This window comes from Acomys minous, assembly GCF_964271855.1.
Source record: "Acomys minous genome assembly, chromosome: 1".
Taxonomy (NCBI): Eukaryota; Metazoa; Chordata; class Mammalia; order Rodentia; family Muridae; genus Acomys; species Acomys minous.
This window is the reverse complement of record NC_140483.1, coordinates 13,435,440-13,452,717: the sequence shown is the minus strand read 5'-3', so window position 1 is coordinate 13,452,717 and position 17,278 is coordinate 13,435,440. Positions and strand designations below refer to the sequence as shown.

At 41.4% G+C, this 17,278-nt stretch overlaps 1 protein-coding gene across 6 annotated transcripts in view; it reads left to right on the top strand.

Moving 5' to 3' along the window:
- DNAH14 (dynein axonemal heavy chain 14) overlaps nt 1-17,278 on the top strand; it is a 230,415-nt gene that overhangs the window by 31,740 nt on the left and 181,397 nt on the right. For all 6 annotated transcript variants that reach the window (XR_014781397.1, XR_014781398.1, XM_084793762.1 and 3 more), the window contains exons 11-19: nt 91-341; nt 4,562-4,679; nt 5,021-5,300; nt 5,778-5,826; nt 5,916-6,013; nt 9,284-9,450; nt 10,102-10,446; nt 13,002-13,343; nt 15,788-16,157. Coding sequence is in view for 4 of the 6 variants with exons in the window: in XM_084793762.1 (XP_084649888.1) it covers nt 91-341; nt 4,562-4,679; nt 5,021-5,300; nt 5,778-5,826; nt 5,916-6,013; nt 9,284-9,450; nt 10,102-10,446; nt 13,002-13,343; nt 15,788-16,157 (2,020 nt within the window). In the remaining 2 variants the exon portion in view is untranslated. The remainder of the gene's footprint in view (nt 1-90; nt 342-4,561; nt 4,680-5,020; nt 5,301-5,777; nt 5,827-5,915; nt 6,014-9,283; nt 9,451-10,101; nt 10,447-13,001; nt 13,344-15,787; nt 16,158-17,278) is intronic.

The window sequence follows — 17,278 nt, the reverse complement described above, 5'->3', positions numbered from 1 at the left end:
CCAGGCTACTTACAGTACTATTACAGACTGCAGAGTGCCTGCATTGACGTAGGGAAATGCCATGTCTCCCAACTGCTTTGTAAATTACAGGTTGCAGAAAAGAAAGATGTTAAAGAGTTCTTTGAGTCAAGACCGCATGAGATTGACACAACGCATTTCAAGCTGCCCCAGTATCGGTTCCTGTTAGAAACAAATTTGAAGTTTTTAAGGCTGATTGACTACTTGTTTCAAGAGCTCATTCGTCAGCTCATGAACTCTGCACTCAGCCAGCTTTTGGAATCCTTCATTGGTTCTTCCAGGATGACATTACCAAGGGAAAGAAAGAATGAAGAGCTCATGAGGTAAGTGACATTTTTGACAAATAAAGAGAAGCTATTTTGTTGTAATATATTACTGTCTATAGATAAAATATCCAAGAATTAGACTTTGAAAATTTTCCATGTAGCAGATAATTTTTACTTATTTTTGCCATTCTTATTATCAGTAGTGCCTTTAAAATGTCCATGAGTTGAAGAAAGGTTTCTATTTTTCTTTTAAATTCCGAGTAGATCTTATTCCTATATAAAATGCTCAATGAAATTTGAATTTCAGGTGAACAACAAATAATTTTTCATGTAAGTGCCTATATTAAGTTTTATTTAATGCTGCTCTGAAATTCAAAATTTCATTGGTGACAGTCAGGTTTCCAGTATCTGTCAAAGATGTGAGGACAATTCTGGAAGGGCCACAGTTTCTATTAGAATTTGAATCAATTTCAAGAAGTATCTGCCAAGTGTTTTCTCCAGCTACAAAAGTACTTGGAAAATGTTTGATGTGCTATCAAAGACAAAGCTCTATTGACAAGTAAGTTGTGAAACAAGGAATATAAATTGAAATCATGTCCAAACTATCAAAATTTAGCAGTTTCATGATCCTAACCAGAAAGCTGAAAATATCAATTCTTCACATTTTGAGGACTATGAGTGATAGGATGGCCTGTTTTATTTCTCTACTTATTACTGGATCCAAAAATCTCATAACTGGTTTTAGTCAGTAGCAGGACTTAAGGAAAAGCTACTCAGTGATAATGTTATACTTCTTTTCTGAATCAATCTCTCTCTCCCTCCTCCCCCCCCTCTCTCTCTCTCTCACACACACACACACACACACACTCTCTCCCTCCTTCCCCTCCCTTCCCCCCTGTTCCGTATAAGTATAGTAAACATAGTTTTTATTAAAGAGAGAAATTGCTAAAGCTAATTCATCTTGTAAAAGTATAAAGATGAAAAAAAATCACACCTTGGAAACATGGATACCTCAGCACAAGCCAGCTGTGCCTTACTAATGATTGGTGTACAGCCCCACCCCACCACTTTGCATGCAGCTGAAAATACCAGGCTGGTGGCACAGCAATAAGAATTTACTACTGCTGAATTTGTCACCCACTAAATGAGTTAACTAATTGTCACTAAGCTTACATGTTAAGGAAAGTACATATAGACTACTGCAAAAACATAGCAAGAAGACTGACGTTCGCCCCTTTTCTGTTTCAATGTCTTTCTTTGTTATGAGTCTTTGGGTTATTGATCCTAATTTCCTCTAATTTTGGTTAAACTGAGAAATTTGTCCATTTCTTTTAGATTTTTCAATTTACTAGAGTACAGGTTTTTAAAAGATTGCTCTTCTAATGTGTGTTCTTTCCCTGATGTCTGCTGTTACAGTTCCAGGTTCGTTTGTGATTCTCCTGGTTTGGGTTGCCCTCTCTGTGCTTTGCTTAGCAGGACTGAGAGTCTCCCAGTCTCACTTATCTTCTCAAGGAACCAGCTCTTCACTTTGTTGACTCTTTGTACCATTTTCTTTGTTTCTATTCATTTTGGCTCTGATTCTTATTACTTATTGCTATCCAGTCGGCTTGGGTTTGGTTTGTTCTTGTTCTTGAGTCAAATCACTAAGCAGCTCATTTGCTTGTACTTTCTGATTGTCTTCAGTGTAGGCCCTTAAAGCTGTAAGTTTCCCCAGTGGAGGCTACCTTCATTTAATATAGAGTCTAGATAATAAAAATGTGAAGCTCCCGAAGAGTTGTATTTTTCCAGTGCCTTGGCATTGGATCTAGTCAGAGCCATCTTTGCATTTCTACATTTAAAAGAGATAGGTTCTCCTGAGAAGATTCCTCAGGAAAGGAATTCATAGCTCAGAGGACCCCAATAGGTGTTAGTTTAGGATTCAATAATACTTCTTTCTATGTAGTCACCCCTTGTATTTTTCACTTTGAGAAAAGGCCTCCCTATGCACTACAAGGTATATTTTGAACTCCCTGTATAACCTAAGTTGGCCTCCAGCCCCTCCTGCGTCGTTGCCTGAGTGCTGGCATTGCTCACTCCTGCGTTCTGTCAGAACCACTGCTTTTATCTTTGAGAACTATGCTGGATTAGCAAGGCTTCCTTACGCCTCTCTGTGTGTTTCATGCATTCCCTCAGGCCTTCAGTATTGAACTTTTTCTGAGATCTGCTTCCTCCCATCCATCCTTACTATCCGTATCTCTATAATTTCTTTTTAAAAATGTAGACTTTTGAAGCTATAAATTTCCCTCATAGAGCTGGTTTTAATGTGTCTCGGGGTGTGTGTGTGTGTGTGTGTGTGTGTGTGTGTGTGTGTGTGTGTCCACACACATTTTTGTGTATGTATGTGTACATGCATGTTTGTGTGTGTGCGCACACATTTGCGTGCGTGTATGCGTGTGTGTGCGTGTGTGCGTGTGTGCACGTGTGTGTGTGTGTGTGTGTGTGTGTGTGTGTGTGTGTGTATGTGTGTAGATAGATAGTATCTTTAGCGAGGATCAGATGTTTCTGGGTGTTGTTGTCTCTTATTTCCCATCAATCACCCTCAACTTTCACGTGTTGGAATTATGAGTTTTGTTTTGTTTCTGTTTATTTATGAGCTTTCCATCTTCCTGACTGCAGTAGTTCAAGTCATTTCCCCGAGGGGTGAAGAGCGCAGTTTATCAGAGAGCCCATGTGAGGGTGAATGAGGCCACCCCTTGTTGATGGACATTCCTTATAACACACTCCGTGCGTCCCTCGCTCAGACTTAGTGCCATGATGTTCTCTCTTCTGTTTCTCTTCCTACTCAACCGATGGACATTTTTTGAGGTTGAAATCTGTACCATGAAAGCTGTCATCTGAAGTGTGCTGTTCAGTAGCATTACATACTTGCACAGTATGGTACACCCACTACCTTCCACTTTCATCACCTTTCCCCAGACTATTAGGCTTCATATTGATTAACAGAAGCTCTGCCTGGCGGTGGTGGCACACACCTGTAATCTCAGAACTCAGAGAGGCAGAGGCAGGAGGATCTCTGTGAGTTCAAGGTCAGCCTGGTCTGCAGAGTCAGTCCAGGACAGCCAAGGCTACGCAGAGAAACCTTGTCTTGAAAAATCAAAACAAACAACAGACGACAACAACAATAAATACTCTCTATTACCTTTCTAAGAATTTATTCATTCTTGGTACCTTCATATCTGGAATCATAAATATTTGTCCGTAATATTTGACTCATAATATTTTAAAGCCCTGCCATGTTGAAGCATGTATCAGAATTTCATTCCCTCTCAAGGCTAAATATGTTCTGTTGTCTGTTGGCAGCACACTGTACCTCTCCACTGATCTGTTGGGTCTCTCCCTGTGGACTATGGGTTAGAACACAGATGTGCACATTGGTTTGGAACATCTGCTTGAGTATTTCGTTTCAGCTCTTTGGGGTGTATACTTAGGATTTCTGGATCTATAATTCCACGTTTAACACTTTGAGGAACTTCTCTACAGTTTCTCCCAGCAGCGTCTATATCACTTTAGTCTGTAGCAGGAATGTCCCAGGTTCTAATGTCCTGACCAGCACAAATCCCGTCTAGTAAGAAATCATCTCTTGTGATTTTGATTTGGTTTCCTAATTATCAGTGATTTTAGTGCATCTTTTCTTATTCTTATCATGCACGTGTACCTCTCTGAAGAAAGCCCCAGTCAAATTGTTCCTTTCCCTGTGTGTGTGTGTGTGTGTGTGTGTGTGTGTGTGTGTGTGTGTGTGTCTGCTGTTGTACATGTGCAGGGTACCTATATGTGGGGGTCAGAGTACAACCTGGGGTGTTTGTCCCCAGGTGCCTTACACTTTTTTTTTTTACATGAGACAAGGTCTTTCATTGGCCTGGAGTCTTACTGTATAGGCCAGCATAGCGTCCAGGGATCTATCTGTTTCTCCTTCCTTGCCATCGCTGATAGTGTAGATGTGTTGCCACCAGGCTGGCTTTTCTTGTGGGCTCTGTTCGTTCAGACTCCGGCCCTCAAGAATACTTGACTGACCAAGGCACCATGCCAGCCCTTTCCCCCGTTTTTAACTTACTCGCTTGTTCCTTTCTTTCTTTCTCTTTCTTTTCTTTTTTCTTTCTTTTTTTTACTTTCTTCTCTTTCTTCCTTTCTTCTTCCTTCATTTCTTGCTTGCTAAGTTACATGAATTCTTTATATATTTTCATATTAAATAGTAAAATATGTGTTTCAAAAATAAATTTCCCTCCCCTTTCTTATTCTAGAACAAGGAAGATCTTTTCTAGAAAGATAAGTGATGATGAAGAGCTCATTAATACAAGCTTAACTGCTATCCCTTCTCTTCCAAACTTACAACCAAAACCAGAAATTGATCTTAATGAGGTAACAGGTGCCTAAAAACACTAACACTAACACAAACTTTGACATAAGATGGATAACAAGTTTCAGAATTAAAAAGCCCAATTAATGATTGTTTGCCACATACACAACTCTCCCATCCATCCATCCATCCATGCACACACATATTCCCTTTTCTCCTGTTGTAAAAAGGTGTGATAATACCTGTTCAAGTTCCCCACTAATACTAACTTCACATTTCATTTGTTTACTTTTTTTACATACAAGTATAGTTATAGTTTATAATTATATTTAAATGTTATTTTCACACATTAAATATCCTATTATATTTTGTTCTTGTCTTGTGAACATACCTGCTAAAATAGATTTTAAGTGAAAGTAAAGTGGAGGTGGATTTGAGGAAAACGTATGCACCAATATTTGAAGTGAACTTGTATTTGAGGATTCCCACTGAGACCTACTCTGCAGAGAGTCTTGAAGAGACCACTCTGAAGACTGGCCAGGGCCACAAGGAGTCTATGGCGGGCGATGACGATGAGCCATTTGAGAAAAGAAGTAGTGTTATGAGGTCCTCAAATGATGACCTGCTCATGAAGTACAACCAACGGAGCAGGCTGGGTACCCTCCTCAGACACATCCTTTCAGGTAAGACAAAAGGAAGCTGGCCACAATATGTAAAAGAAAAACTTGAAATTTTCACCTCGTTACATATGTAGTATAGTGTCCGTACATGCTAAAGTGACAGGACCCACAACCTTGTGGTACATGTGAGTGATAACAGCATTTTCACCCTGGACCCTGTGCTGTCTCCAAGGCCTTCCTTAGCTGAATGAGCCTCTCCTGGAATGGCTCCCAGAAGTGCAGACTCTTGAGCAAGGGTGCCACCTATTGGTAGAGTGTTTTGCCTAGCGTGTGTGAGGCCCAGATCTGCAGGAACGGAAAAGAACACAGACCTCCTTTCTCAGCATCAGAGTCCTAGTCCATGGTTGGAATGCCCCTTTCAGCCAGTCTCTGTGAGCGATTCTTGGGATATTTAGAAAATATTAATATACATTAAGTTGTCTAGCATTTTAAAATGTTAATGAATTTTGACTTTCTTTTTCTTTCAATGAATTATAATAGACGCAGGACTCATGGTTGAGTCTGAGCTAGAACGGCCCATCTATAATAAGTAAGTACGAGGCAGTTTTTTATAAATAGCTGTAGTCTGTTGGGTATTGTATTCACTTGAATACACTCTTATCTATTGTTTTCTCTCAGATTTTCTGAATTTCCAACAAACCTCTTTATGCAACCCAACAGACTGGACTTTTCAACACAATTCCAAAATGTCATAACAACTATAGAAAAATATATAAGTAAGTACTTGAAAGGCTTAATGTCTTTTTTTTTTACAATCTTTTTAAAATGTATGTATCTAGTGCTCTTAGTCGGTGATACATATGGCAGATATAGATAAGAGATCATGAATTTTCAGTCTTTAGGATCAAGCACTATTAATTTAGAATCATTTGAAGATGTGTGTGTGTGTGTGTGTGTGTGTGTGTGTGTTAGAGTTTTCTAAATGGACAACTGATAAAATGACTTATATGTGTATATGTACATATAATATCTAAATAAATCCCCACATTTGTGTATATACATATACATACACATATGTGGGGATTTACTCAAGTGCCTTACAGGCTGTTGTCTGAGGATACCAGTGACGACTGACTTCAGATGGGAAGGCTTAGAATCCAATAGATGTTCAGTCCAAGAGATGGGATAGTTCAGTAGTCTTGGTCAGCTGCCCAAGACCCAGGGAGACCTACAGAGCTGCCGGTCTTCAGTCTATGTTGGAATCCCAAAAAAGTAGGTTCTGATGCCAGTGAAGGAGTGTCTCAACAGCAGGGTAGGTGAACTCGCCAGCCAGAGTGAGAGCAAGCAGGCAAAAAGCAAAAGCTTCCGTCTTCCGTGTCCTTTTCTGTGACTGCCACCAGGAGGTGTGGCCCCGATTTTGGGTGGGTCTTCCTAACTCAAAATGATCCAATCAAGCAAGTCTCTCATAGGATTGTCAAACTGTGTATTTTTTTAGTATGATATACATGTCGTCAAGTTGACAACCAAGATTAGCCTTCATGCATATAAAGAGAATGCATAAAATATAAGAACTGGGGAAACAACTGAAGGCATTAATTATTTGAATTTTATGCCACAGCATTACAAAGATGTTGTTTTTACCTTAAATGAATTTTAAATGATTTTTTTCAGCTACATGTATATAATCTGAGATTACATAACAGTGACCGCTTTGGCCAAAGAATTTATTCATTCCTTTCAAAAAGTTTTAGAAAAAAATTTGAACTTGTAGAACCCTTAGCAGCTCAGTTGTCATGTGACAGTTTGCGAAGTTTAGTCACCTATAGATCTGCCCCCACTGCCTTCTAGCTTTTAGCATTTCACATTTGTTTCTGACCAGAAATTTATCACCTGGGATTAATCACCTCTGTGTAGAAATAATAGACTTGTGTCATTTCTCCACTAACGGTTCTTAAATGGAGGGAGGGCGATTAGTCACAAAGAAGTAGGCCGTCCGGCTTTCCATGGATAGATTCCTTTCACCACTCAGATTTTCTTCCTTTCTTTCATTTTTAGATCTCTGTTTCTTGGATTAAAACATCTGATCACTTTCATGTCTTTTTTCCTCAATATAAAATGTTTTTGTTATTTGATTGTTTTTTTAAATTTTTCATGAAAATATGATTTGAGACTGTTATGAAAATCTCAAGAGTAATAGAACATTCTTGTATGCCCTTCATGTGCTCTGTCTTCCCACACTGTGATCTTCAGAACCAGCGAGCAGCAGGGCAGTGGTGCTCACCAAGTGGAAGGATTGCTCTCAGCTCTTCAAGCTGCCTCACTGACATCCATTTCCTGTGCCGGGATCCAGGATTCACAGTCACACGCTGCAAACTGTGGCTCTTGAGTCTTCTGATTTATGATAGCTCCTTTCCTAGCCTTTCGTGACCTTAAGGGATTTTTTAAAAATGTTCTAATTAGTTAGTTATCCCATAAAGTATATACATCAGTTGCATTATTAGCTGTTGTTGTGTAATGTGTCTGAGGTGATGGGGCATGGATGTTGTAGCAGCTGGGCATCCTCTCAGAGTCTCCAGTGCACACTGGGCTGTACATCTTGTTAATAGTGATGCTAATCAGACACACTTGGCTAAGGCAATCCGAGGGAAACTTGGAAGGGAATACAAATAATCGTGTCTCTACCGGAAAATGTGCCCATTAATTTTCGCATGCATCAGCGGAGAATCCTGCACCAGCCAACTGTGACAACAGGAGTTTACATTCCTCTGGTTCCTCATGCATTTGTCACATGGGATTCTTCTATAAGGAATAGTTTCCCCCTTTTCTGTTTTTAAATTATTGTTTGTCTAAATAGAGACTTACATATCTGTGGTATATGTTTAGCTGTATTGAATTCTTAGGCTATAGTCTCAGTATAGCAGGATTACTTTATACTCTTCCCTTCTGTGTGTGAAGCTTTCTTGGTTTTCCTAACCTTTGCCAGTGTTGTATTGTCAGCCTTTTAAAGGTTCCTTTATCCATTTCAATAGGGAGGCAGTGATATCACATTTTGGTAATCGTTGTTTCACTAGGAATTGTTGACGGTTCATATTTACTTTCTGAGTTCTCCCTCTGGACACCTTGTCAAGTGTTTAACGTGCTCCAATGAGCATCTACTCGCTGCTGGACGGGAGGGGTCTTTTGGGCATTGTGGTCAAGTGTGTTATCAGCTGTGCAATTTGCAAGCATTTGCCTCCTTTGCCTCCTTAGCTTCTCAGTCTCCTTAGTGGACCTAAGCCGCCTGACTTCATAAGCTCCAACATGTCAGTTGGTTTCTGGCATTCCTTTATGCTTTTGGTTTTGTAGCTGGAACTTTCTTAGTTAGGGGTCATACTATTTTCTGGTAGAGTTCATCCATCTGTACTCTGTGTTTAGATGCAGGCTTCATCTTGAGTTAATTTGTGTAAGCTATAAAGTACATGTCAAAGTTTCTTTTCTTTGTTGGGGGTGAAAAGAGGGGTCCACAGACATCTAAACTGTCAACTCCTTCCTAGTAGCAGCCTTGTGTTTGTCCTTGTGTCTGTGTCCTAACAATGGTGTAACACTCTCCACACAGACAACAGTGTCCTCAGGTTTTATTTTCAGCATGGCTCCTCCTACCACAACTCATTGTTTGTGACAGTTCCTTCTGTTTCTAATGCTAAATGCAAACCTCCGTTCATGCCTCTGAGCCCCTCCATCAATACAGAATGATGTCTGCTCACTAAGTCACTTATCATCAGGTGGTGGTGGTTGTAGTTGTTGTTGGTTTGGTTTGGTTTTTGTTTTTTGAGACAGGGTTTCTCTGTGTTAGCCTTAGCTGTCTTGGACTCACTTTGTAGACCAGGCTGGCCTGAAACTCACAATGATCCTCCTGCCTCTGCCTCCCGATTGCTGGAATTAAAGGCGTGTGCCACCATGCCTGGCCTCAGCATCAGTTTTTAACAGGCCCAGATGTTGTGGCTAATCTTAAAGTGGTGCTTCCAAGAGACTTCTGGTAATCCTAACTTTTCAACACTGTGTTACAGCCACAATCGTCCCTTTTCACCAGGATCCTCGCCTGTCTACCTTTATTGATTTGGTCTCAGTTCTGGATTTATCTAGTGAGACAAAAAGTGTGGTGAAACATAAGAAGCAGACCCGATGGCCGGATTTCCATATCCTTTTCGAAACAGATGCTAACTACCAAAGCAAAGTAAGTTTTGAGATGGTACGTCTTAGAAGTGGTTGGTAAGAGAACAGAACCCCACTGGAACTATTACGCGAACATGACGTGTGCAAAGCTCCAGAGCATCCTCGCTCATGGCGATGGGGAATCATGCCAGTTTGCTTCAATGCCTGTCTTTGCCATGGTCTCTGACCTCCACTTACCACAGTTTTCCAAACATCCATTGTGGAAATGAGTTTTCTTCCCTGCCACTTGTTTATGGCATTGGCTGGGTCTGGACTCGGTCCTATCCAAATGAAGCATGTCCTACGAATTAGATGACATCATAAATACATAGGACTGGCTTGCTCTGGGACTATGTTAAGAGCAGATACTTTAAAATAGGGTGACAAGCCATGAAATAGATGGTTGGTTTCTTTAGAATAGCATCTTAACTACAAAATGAAATATCTAAGTAAGTTTTGCATAAAGTCAAGTGTTAATTGTCTACATTTCTTTGTCTTGTTTCCAACTTCGGTATTTAACTCCAGCTCTAAACAGAATTAATTGTACAAAGACAGTCATTTAACAGAAACTATCAGCTTTTCAAACTATGTGTTTCCACTCCTGTGATAAAATTTTTGAAGAGTGTTTTCATTCACAGACTGCGCTGATGTACTGTAACGATTTCATTCACAGATCGTGGCCCTGCTGACAGTCATTGGTAACTCAATGGGCGTGGCCAGCGATTACAGCAGCAGGTTTCTAAAATACTGCTACATGGTAGAAAAGGCCCAAGTCATGATTATGAAGTTGCCATATATAGGGAACTTATCGGCAGTCCAGTTTAGAAGTGTGATACATAAGTTCCGAAGCTACCTAAAGCAGATCGTGACTATGCCCACTGAGTCGTGCCTCAGCATCTTCTGTGTGAAAAGTCGGGACTATCAGCTAGCGTGCTTACCGTACATTGACAGCGTCATAGAGATGAGCTATAACCTGTTGCGATGTTCAATTGAGGAGAAAAATACAGGTCTGTTGGAAGTAAGTCTTCAAATTTTTCCTTTTCTGTGAGAAGATTTCAGACTGGATTCTAACTTTAAGGAACACAATCAAAAATCATCTACGTGTTATCCCCCCCAGAAAATTCCAAAGGACTGTGATTACATTTGCTTTTGTTTTTAATCTTTATCTTTGTGTATGAGCGCATTCATGTATGTGAATGTGACACGTATGTGTGCCATGACATGTATTTGTGCTATGGCACACATGTTAAGGCTGAAAGACAACTTGAGGTGTTAGCCTGTCTTCCACCTTGTTTGAGATCGTCTCTTGTTTGTATAGTGTAAACCAGGCTAGAGCCCCGTCTCCACACGATCTGACCTGAAGAGCCCTGGGACTACACACGTGTGTGCTGCTGTGTCTGCTTTCATATGGAGTTCTAGACTTTGGTCCTCGTGCTTTACCTGACTCAGTCACCTCTCCCGCACTTACTTGTATTCTTTACTAAATATCACTTTTATGAGAATTTTGTGTGATGACATTGAAGGCTATGCCCCATGTCACTTTCCATCTCCTGTTTTATCTTTGTAACATCCATCACTACCTCACATTCTCTTAGATGTGTGTTTGCTCACCATCCCCTCAGTTAGAACCTGAGACTACCGTGCTGCGGAGTTTCTGGGATGAGTCTCAGAATGCTCATAGGCTATCTTTATAGGGCAAATGTCTAAATCCACAGGCATTTGAAGCTTCTGGGGAAAACTGTGAGTGTATGAACGCCTGGGAGCACCCTAAATTTAAGTTCCCAGAGCAAACATGGACCCTGGTACCCTAGCCTTGTCTGCATAGCATCCTCAATAGCACCTTAGACCTGCTTAAAGATTGGAATTTGTGATAACAGCTGTCATTTTCCCCTTCATTCAGCCAGACTACCAATATCTTCTTAAACTTAAAATTACATGCTATCCATTGACTATGCCTCTGCCTCTGCAACATAATAGTAAGAAGATAGCATCATTCTTGCTCATACAGAGTGTAGTGTAACATAAAATCTCATCAGAAGTAGCTAATAGAGCCTGGGTGGACCAGGAATAATTTTCAATAAAAACGTTAAATTACCAAGAGAGAAGTAGCAGAGGCGTGAAAGCACTGGGTTGACAGACAGGATACTGCAGGCAAATGTTGGTGTAACTAGATTCACTTACATGTGCCCTCCCCCCCCACACACACGCACACCCAAAGAGCTGTGGCCTACAGAGGGTAGAATGAATTTCTCTGCCAGGTAGTGGTTGTACCCACATGGTCCTTGAGCATCTTTGCTGACTTAGACTCATCGAAGCCTCCTGTAAGCATCTCTGACCTCACATCCTTCTAGGCAGCAGGGCAGAAGGCAATGTGCCCATTATGGACCCAGGAAGTTGCCACTAAAATGTATCCATAGAGTTTTTTCCCTAAGACTTTCCTCCCAACCATCTCGTATCTTAACTCATACCGTTCATTCCTTAAAAAAAATAATATTTTTATTAATTCTTTGAGAATCTCATGCAATGTACTTCTATCATGTCATATCACCTCCTTGCCCGGTTCCCCACCCCCCGCCCCCGATCTACCCCGACATCCCTACCCATACGAATTTGTGTTCTCTTTCTCTCTCTTATTTCGATCCACCAAGTCCAGTCTGCATTGCCCAACTGCTCTTGGGGATGGAGCCTACTTGGAGTGTACCAGGGGAGGAGCTGTCAAATGGCAATAGCTCCCTAGCTAGGGGCGGGATTTCATGTCTGTCTCCTGCTCCATGCGGGAGTCTGTCCGACTTTAGCTTGCGCAGGTCTTGTGTGTTCTGTTACAATAACTCTGTGTTCCTATGTGCCACCTCCCTGTTACGTCCAGAGAACACTATTTCTCTGACGTCATCAAACCAGCTCTCTCCCCTCTTCTCTAAAAATCACTGCGCTTTAGAGGGAAGGGCTATGCATAGATGTCCTGTCTAGGGTTAGGCATCCCACGCTTTCTTATCTCTTATACCTTGACCAGCTGTGGGCTCTGTTAATTGTCATCTATTGCAAGAAGAAGAAGAGGAAGAGGAAGAAGAAGAAGAAGAAGAGGAGGAGGAGGAGGAGGAGGAGGAAGAGGAAGAAGAGGAAGCTTCTCTGATGATTGTCGATCAATATATATTGGATCTTAGACTAATTTGAGATTCAGTCCCTTGTCTGCAGACTATAGGAAATAGCACCTACTTAGCAAACCCACCCTCTGGATAAAATGGGACCATGTCCTGGAGAATCTAGAACATAAATCGCCAGAGCCCCCATTCCAGCCTGACTCTCGCGCTAACGTCATTCATGTCGTATTTAGGGCGTCTTCCAACATTTATGTTACATATGAAATACAGTCAAGCACTCTCTGCTAACAGTAGCAAGATTTGAGCCTGTCAGTGCTCTAGCATTTAAAAAATACTTAGAACTATGTCCAGTTTGTATATTAATTTTTCTCTGAAGTTACATTTATACAAGTCAGAGTTCCAAGATACAAGCAATGGCTTCCTGAAACAGTGACATTATTTTGCATACTTATCATAGGCATGTTAATAATTTCAGATTTTAGATTCATCCGTACACCAACTGGAACATGAGCCTGTAGAAGTTGAAGAATTTGTGGAGCATTTTATTGTTTTGGATGATATTTCCTCAAGCATATCTCAATTAGAAAGAGAGCTTGTCACAATTTCTGAGCTCTATTCCGTGGTGAAGCATTACCAGATCGATATTTCAGAGGAGCAGACTGCCATCTACAGAATCCTTTTCCTGAGGTTTAACCATCTAAAAACAACTATGAAGTTAAATGCCATTAATAAAGAGGCCATCATAACTAGATTCAAGAATACCTTAGAGGCATATATTGTTGGTCTACGAGTGAAGGCCAGCGATTTAAAAGATAAAGTAAGTGTTCTTTAATTTTTTAAATATTTTTATAGTTTTATATTTTAAATTTTTTTTGTCTTGGCCTCCTCTAACACTGTCCACTGAGATATTCATCTTCTATGGAATCATAGCTAAGTAGTTTAATTATACACTCACCCCGTGTAGCGCTTTTTTTTTTTTTTCATAGAACTTTTTTTTTTTTTATTAATTTATTCTTGTTACATCTCAATGGTTATCCCTTCCCTTGTATCCTCCCGTTCTTCCCTCCCTCCCATTTTCCCCTTACTCCCCTCCCCTATGACTGTTCCTGAGGGGGATTACCTCCCCCTCTATATGTTCATAGGGTATCAAGTCTCTTCTTGGTAACCTGCTGTCCTTCCTCTGAGTGCCATCAGGTCTCCCCCTCCAGGGGACATGGTCAAAGGTGAGGCACCAGAGTATGTGAGAAAGTAATATCCCACTCTCCACTCTACTGTGGAGAGTGTTCTGTCCATTGGCTAGATCTGGGTAGGGGTTTAAGGTTTACCGCCTGTATTGTCCTTGGCTGGTGCCTTAGTTTGAGCGGGATCCCTATGCCCAAATCTGCCTATCATAATGTTCTACTTGTAGGCTTCTAGGACCTTCTGGGTCCTTCTACTTTGCCTTTCTCCCATGATTCTCTCATCTAGAATCCCACTAGAATGTCCTCTCCTCTGTCTCAGTTTCCTGGTAAGTGAAGGCTTTCGTGGGACATGCCCCTTGGGCTAATATGCAGATATAAGTGAGTATATACCATTTGAGTCTTTCTGCTTCTGGGTTAACTCACTCATTATGATCATTTCTAGCTCAATCCATTTATCCACAAATTTCGGGAAGTCCTTGTTTTTAATAGCTGAATAGTATTCCATAGTGTATATGTACCACAGTTTCTTTATCCATTCTTCTATTGAGGGACACTTCGGCTGTTTCCATGTTCTGGCTATTATGAATAAGGCTGCTATGAACATGGTTGAGCAAATTTTCTTGTTGTGTGCTGGAGCATCTTCTGGATATATTCCAAGGAGTGGAATAGCTGGGTCTTGAGGAAGCCCTATTCCCATTTTTCTGAGATAGCACCAGATAGATTTCCAAAGTGGTTGTACTAGTTTGCATTCCCACCAGCAATGAAGGAGTGTTCCTCTCTCCCCACATCCTCGCCAGCATGTGGTGTCGCTTGAATTTTTGATCTTAGCCATTCTGATGGGTGTAAGATGGAATCTCAGAGTTGTTTTGATTTGCATTTCCCTGATGACTAAGGAGGTTGAGCATTTCTTTAAGTGTTTCTCAGCCATTTGATATTCCTCTATTGAGAATTCTCTGTTTAGTTCCATGCCCCATTTCTCGATTGGGTTATTTGTCACCTTGTACAAAACTCAAATCCAAGTGGATTAAAGACCTCAACATAAAACCAGAGACACTAAGTCACTTAGAAGAAAAAATGGGAAAGAGCTTGGAACATATTGGCACAGGAGACAACTTCCTGAACAGAACACCAACAGCCCAGACATTAATGTCAACAATTAATAAATGGGACCTCATGAGGCTGAGAAGCTTCTGTAAGGCAGGAGACACTGTAAAGAGAACAAAGCGACAGTCTACAGACTGGGAAAAGATCTTCACCAACCCTAAGTCTGACAAAGGTCTAATATCCAAAATATATAAGGAACTCAAGAAATTAAATACCACCAAACCAAATAACCCGTGTAGCGCTTTAATGAGAAATGTCCCCCACTTGTACACTCGGTCCCCAGCTGGTGGCACTGTTGGGGGAGGCTAAGGAGATGTGGCCTTGCTGGAGGAGGTGTGTCCCTGGGAGTGGGGCTTTGAGGGTAAAACACCTCATGTGCTTCTACTCTGCCCTCCCCACCACCTGCTCCCGCTCAGCTTTCTGCTCTCTCTGGCTGCCATGCCTGATTCTTACAGCCATCCCTTCCCAGCTGCCATGTGTTTTTCATCCCTCTGGGGTTTTAAGGCAGAACAAATCCCTCGTTCTATAAGCTGCTTCCATCATGGGGTTTATCACAGCAACAGGAAAGTAGCTACGACACCGTGAGACTACACTGTGGATGGTTTGTGAAACTGTATGGGACATAGAGTCACATGTCTCTTTCTTAGTAACCTCTACCAGAAATTTAGCATTTTCTTCTTCTTCTATGAACGTGATGAGCAAGGCATCAAAGTTCTTCAAAAATTGCATAAAAGTCAGTGTGTGCGTGTATGTGGATGCACACACACACAAACACACACCCACACACAAACACACACCCACCCACACACTTTTCCTAAAATTGTTCTTGTCTTTTGAGTCAAATGGTAACTAAAATTCCAATTTCATTCACCTTATGATGTCAAAAAGTGGATTCTCTATGAAAGATGTTGCCAGTAATACATGTTTGTGTTGTGAGCAGTCTGGCCTCTCAGAGTGTCTTAACTGTTGGTTTTAGGTAAGAAGTTCGGATCTGCTATGTGCCAGTACTCCAGTGTCACAAGCCAAGGACGTGGTCAAGTCTCTCTCAGAAGAAGCTGCATACTTGACTGAGCAGGTGAAGACGTACTCCGGCTACCAGGACTACTACAATGACTCCCAGTCCCACATGCACTCCTTTAACGTGGAAGAGCTCACTCAGATTGTGTTGACGGAGCTCTCTGACATTGAGTGTGACCTGATGCTGAGAAAACTGTTATGGGAGGCACAGGAAGAATGGGGGAAACTCTACTGGGAATGGAGGCGCTGTACTCTCCAAACCATCGATATTGACTTAGTGAAGAGCAGTGTCTCCAAGTGGCTGCACATAATCACCGTCCTGGAAAAAGGTAACGGGCACGCCTCAAAGCTTCCTACCCACCCAAGGCAAAACCCATGTGCCTTCACCATCCGACATCTGCAGATACAGCCTACTAAAGGAACTTGGGTAGAAATTATCTGCTGAGGCAAAAAAACAGATTAACCCCCTGGGCAGGGGGAGATAACCACAGATAATTAGGAACAGTTTTGTATCTTTCAAAAGTTCGTTTCATGGGTAGAACTCCAGATATTTCAGACTCAGTTCTGACTCCCAGGGTTTGGGCCTGAGATGTTTTATGCTAAGGCCCTGCCTGCAGAATCTTTTCCTAAATTCTATATATGGTGCTTATAGTATTCTTTGGGCAGTGGGAAGAACACTTATAATAATTCTGTGACATCTCCTGGTGCTAAGCGTCGCAGTTGGGATGTTGTATATGCTGACACACTGCATAATGCAGCACTATCTTTAACCTGGCTTGGTGGGGAGGCCTGGTGGCACACAGAGGAAGGGGAAGCAGGCTATCCAGATGAGACCTGATAAGCCATGATCATATGATGGAGAAGCAGGGTGAAAAAAGGGAGGGGAGAACGGGGAGAGACAAGGGAGGGGATAACAATCTTAGGATGTAATCTGAATAAATTAATTTTTAAAAAATTATCCCTTATCATTCAGTACACCTCGGGCTGGAAACCCCCTCTAGGAGCCATCTCAACACTTTCTTTTGCTTGTTGTTGAGTTATATAGTCTTGGGCCCAGAAGTAAAGTGTGCGCTTTGAATGACGAAGCCCTATGTTCAATCCCTACCAAACCCACCAAAACAAAGGAACAGGCATAATAATTGTAGGTTGCATAGTGAGTGTCACCACGGCAGTGGGGCTCAGGCACATGCCTGTAGTCCTAGCACATAGGAGACTGAGGCAGGAGGTTTACAAGTTCAGGGCCAACCTGAATTAAATGATAAGACCCCACCTCAAAAAAACACCATCTCACCAAGAAAACAAACAAAAACCCACTTGTGGTGTGTGTGTGTGTGTGTGTGTGTGTGTGTGTGTGTGTGTGTACATATATCACAATGTTTAGCCAAAAAAAAATTGCAAAGCTTAGCATCACAGCTTTAAAATAACACAAGTGTGCATACTCTTTGTCATG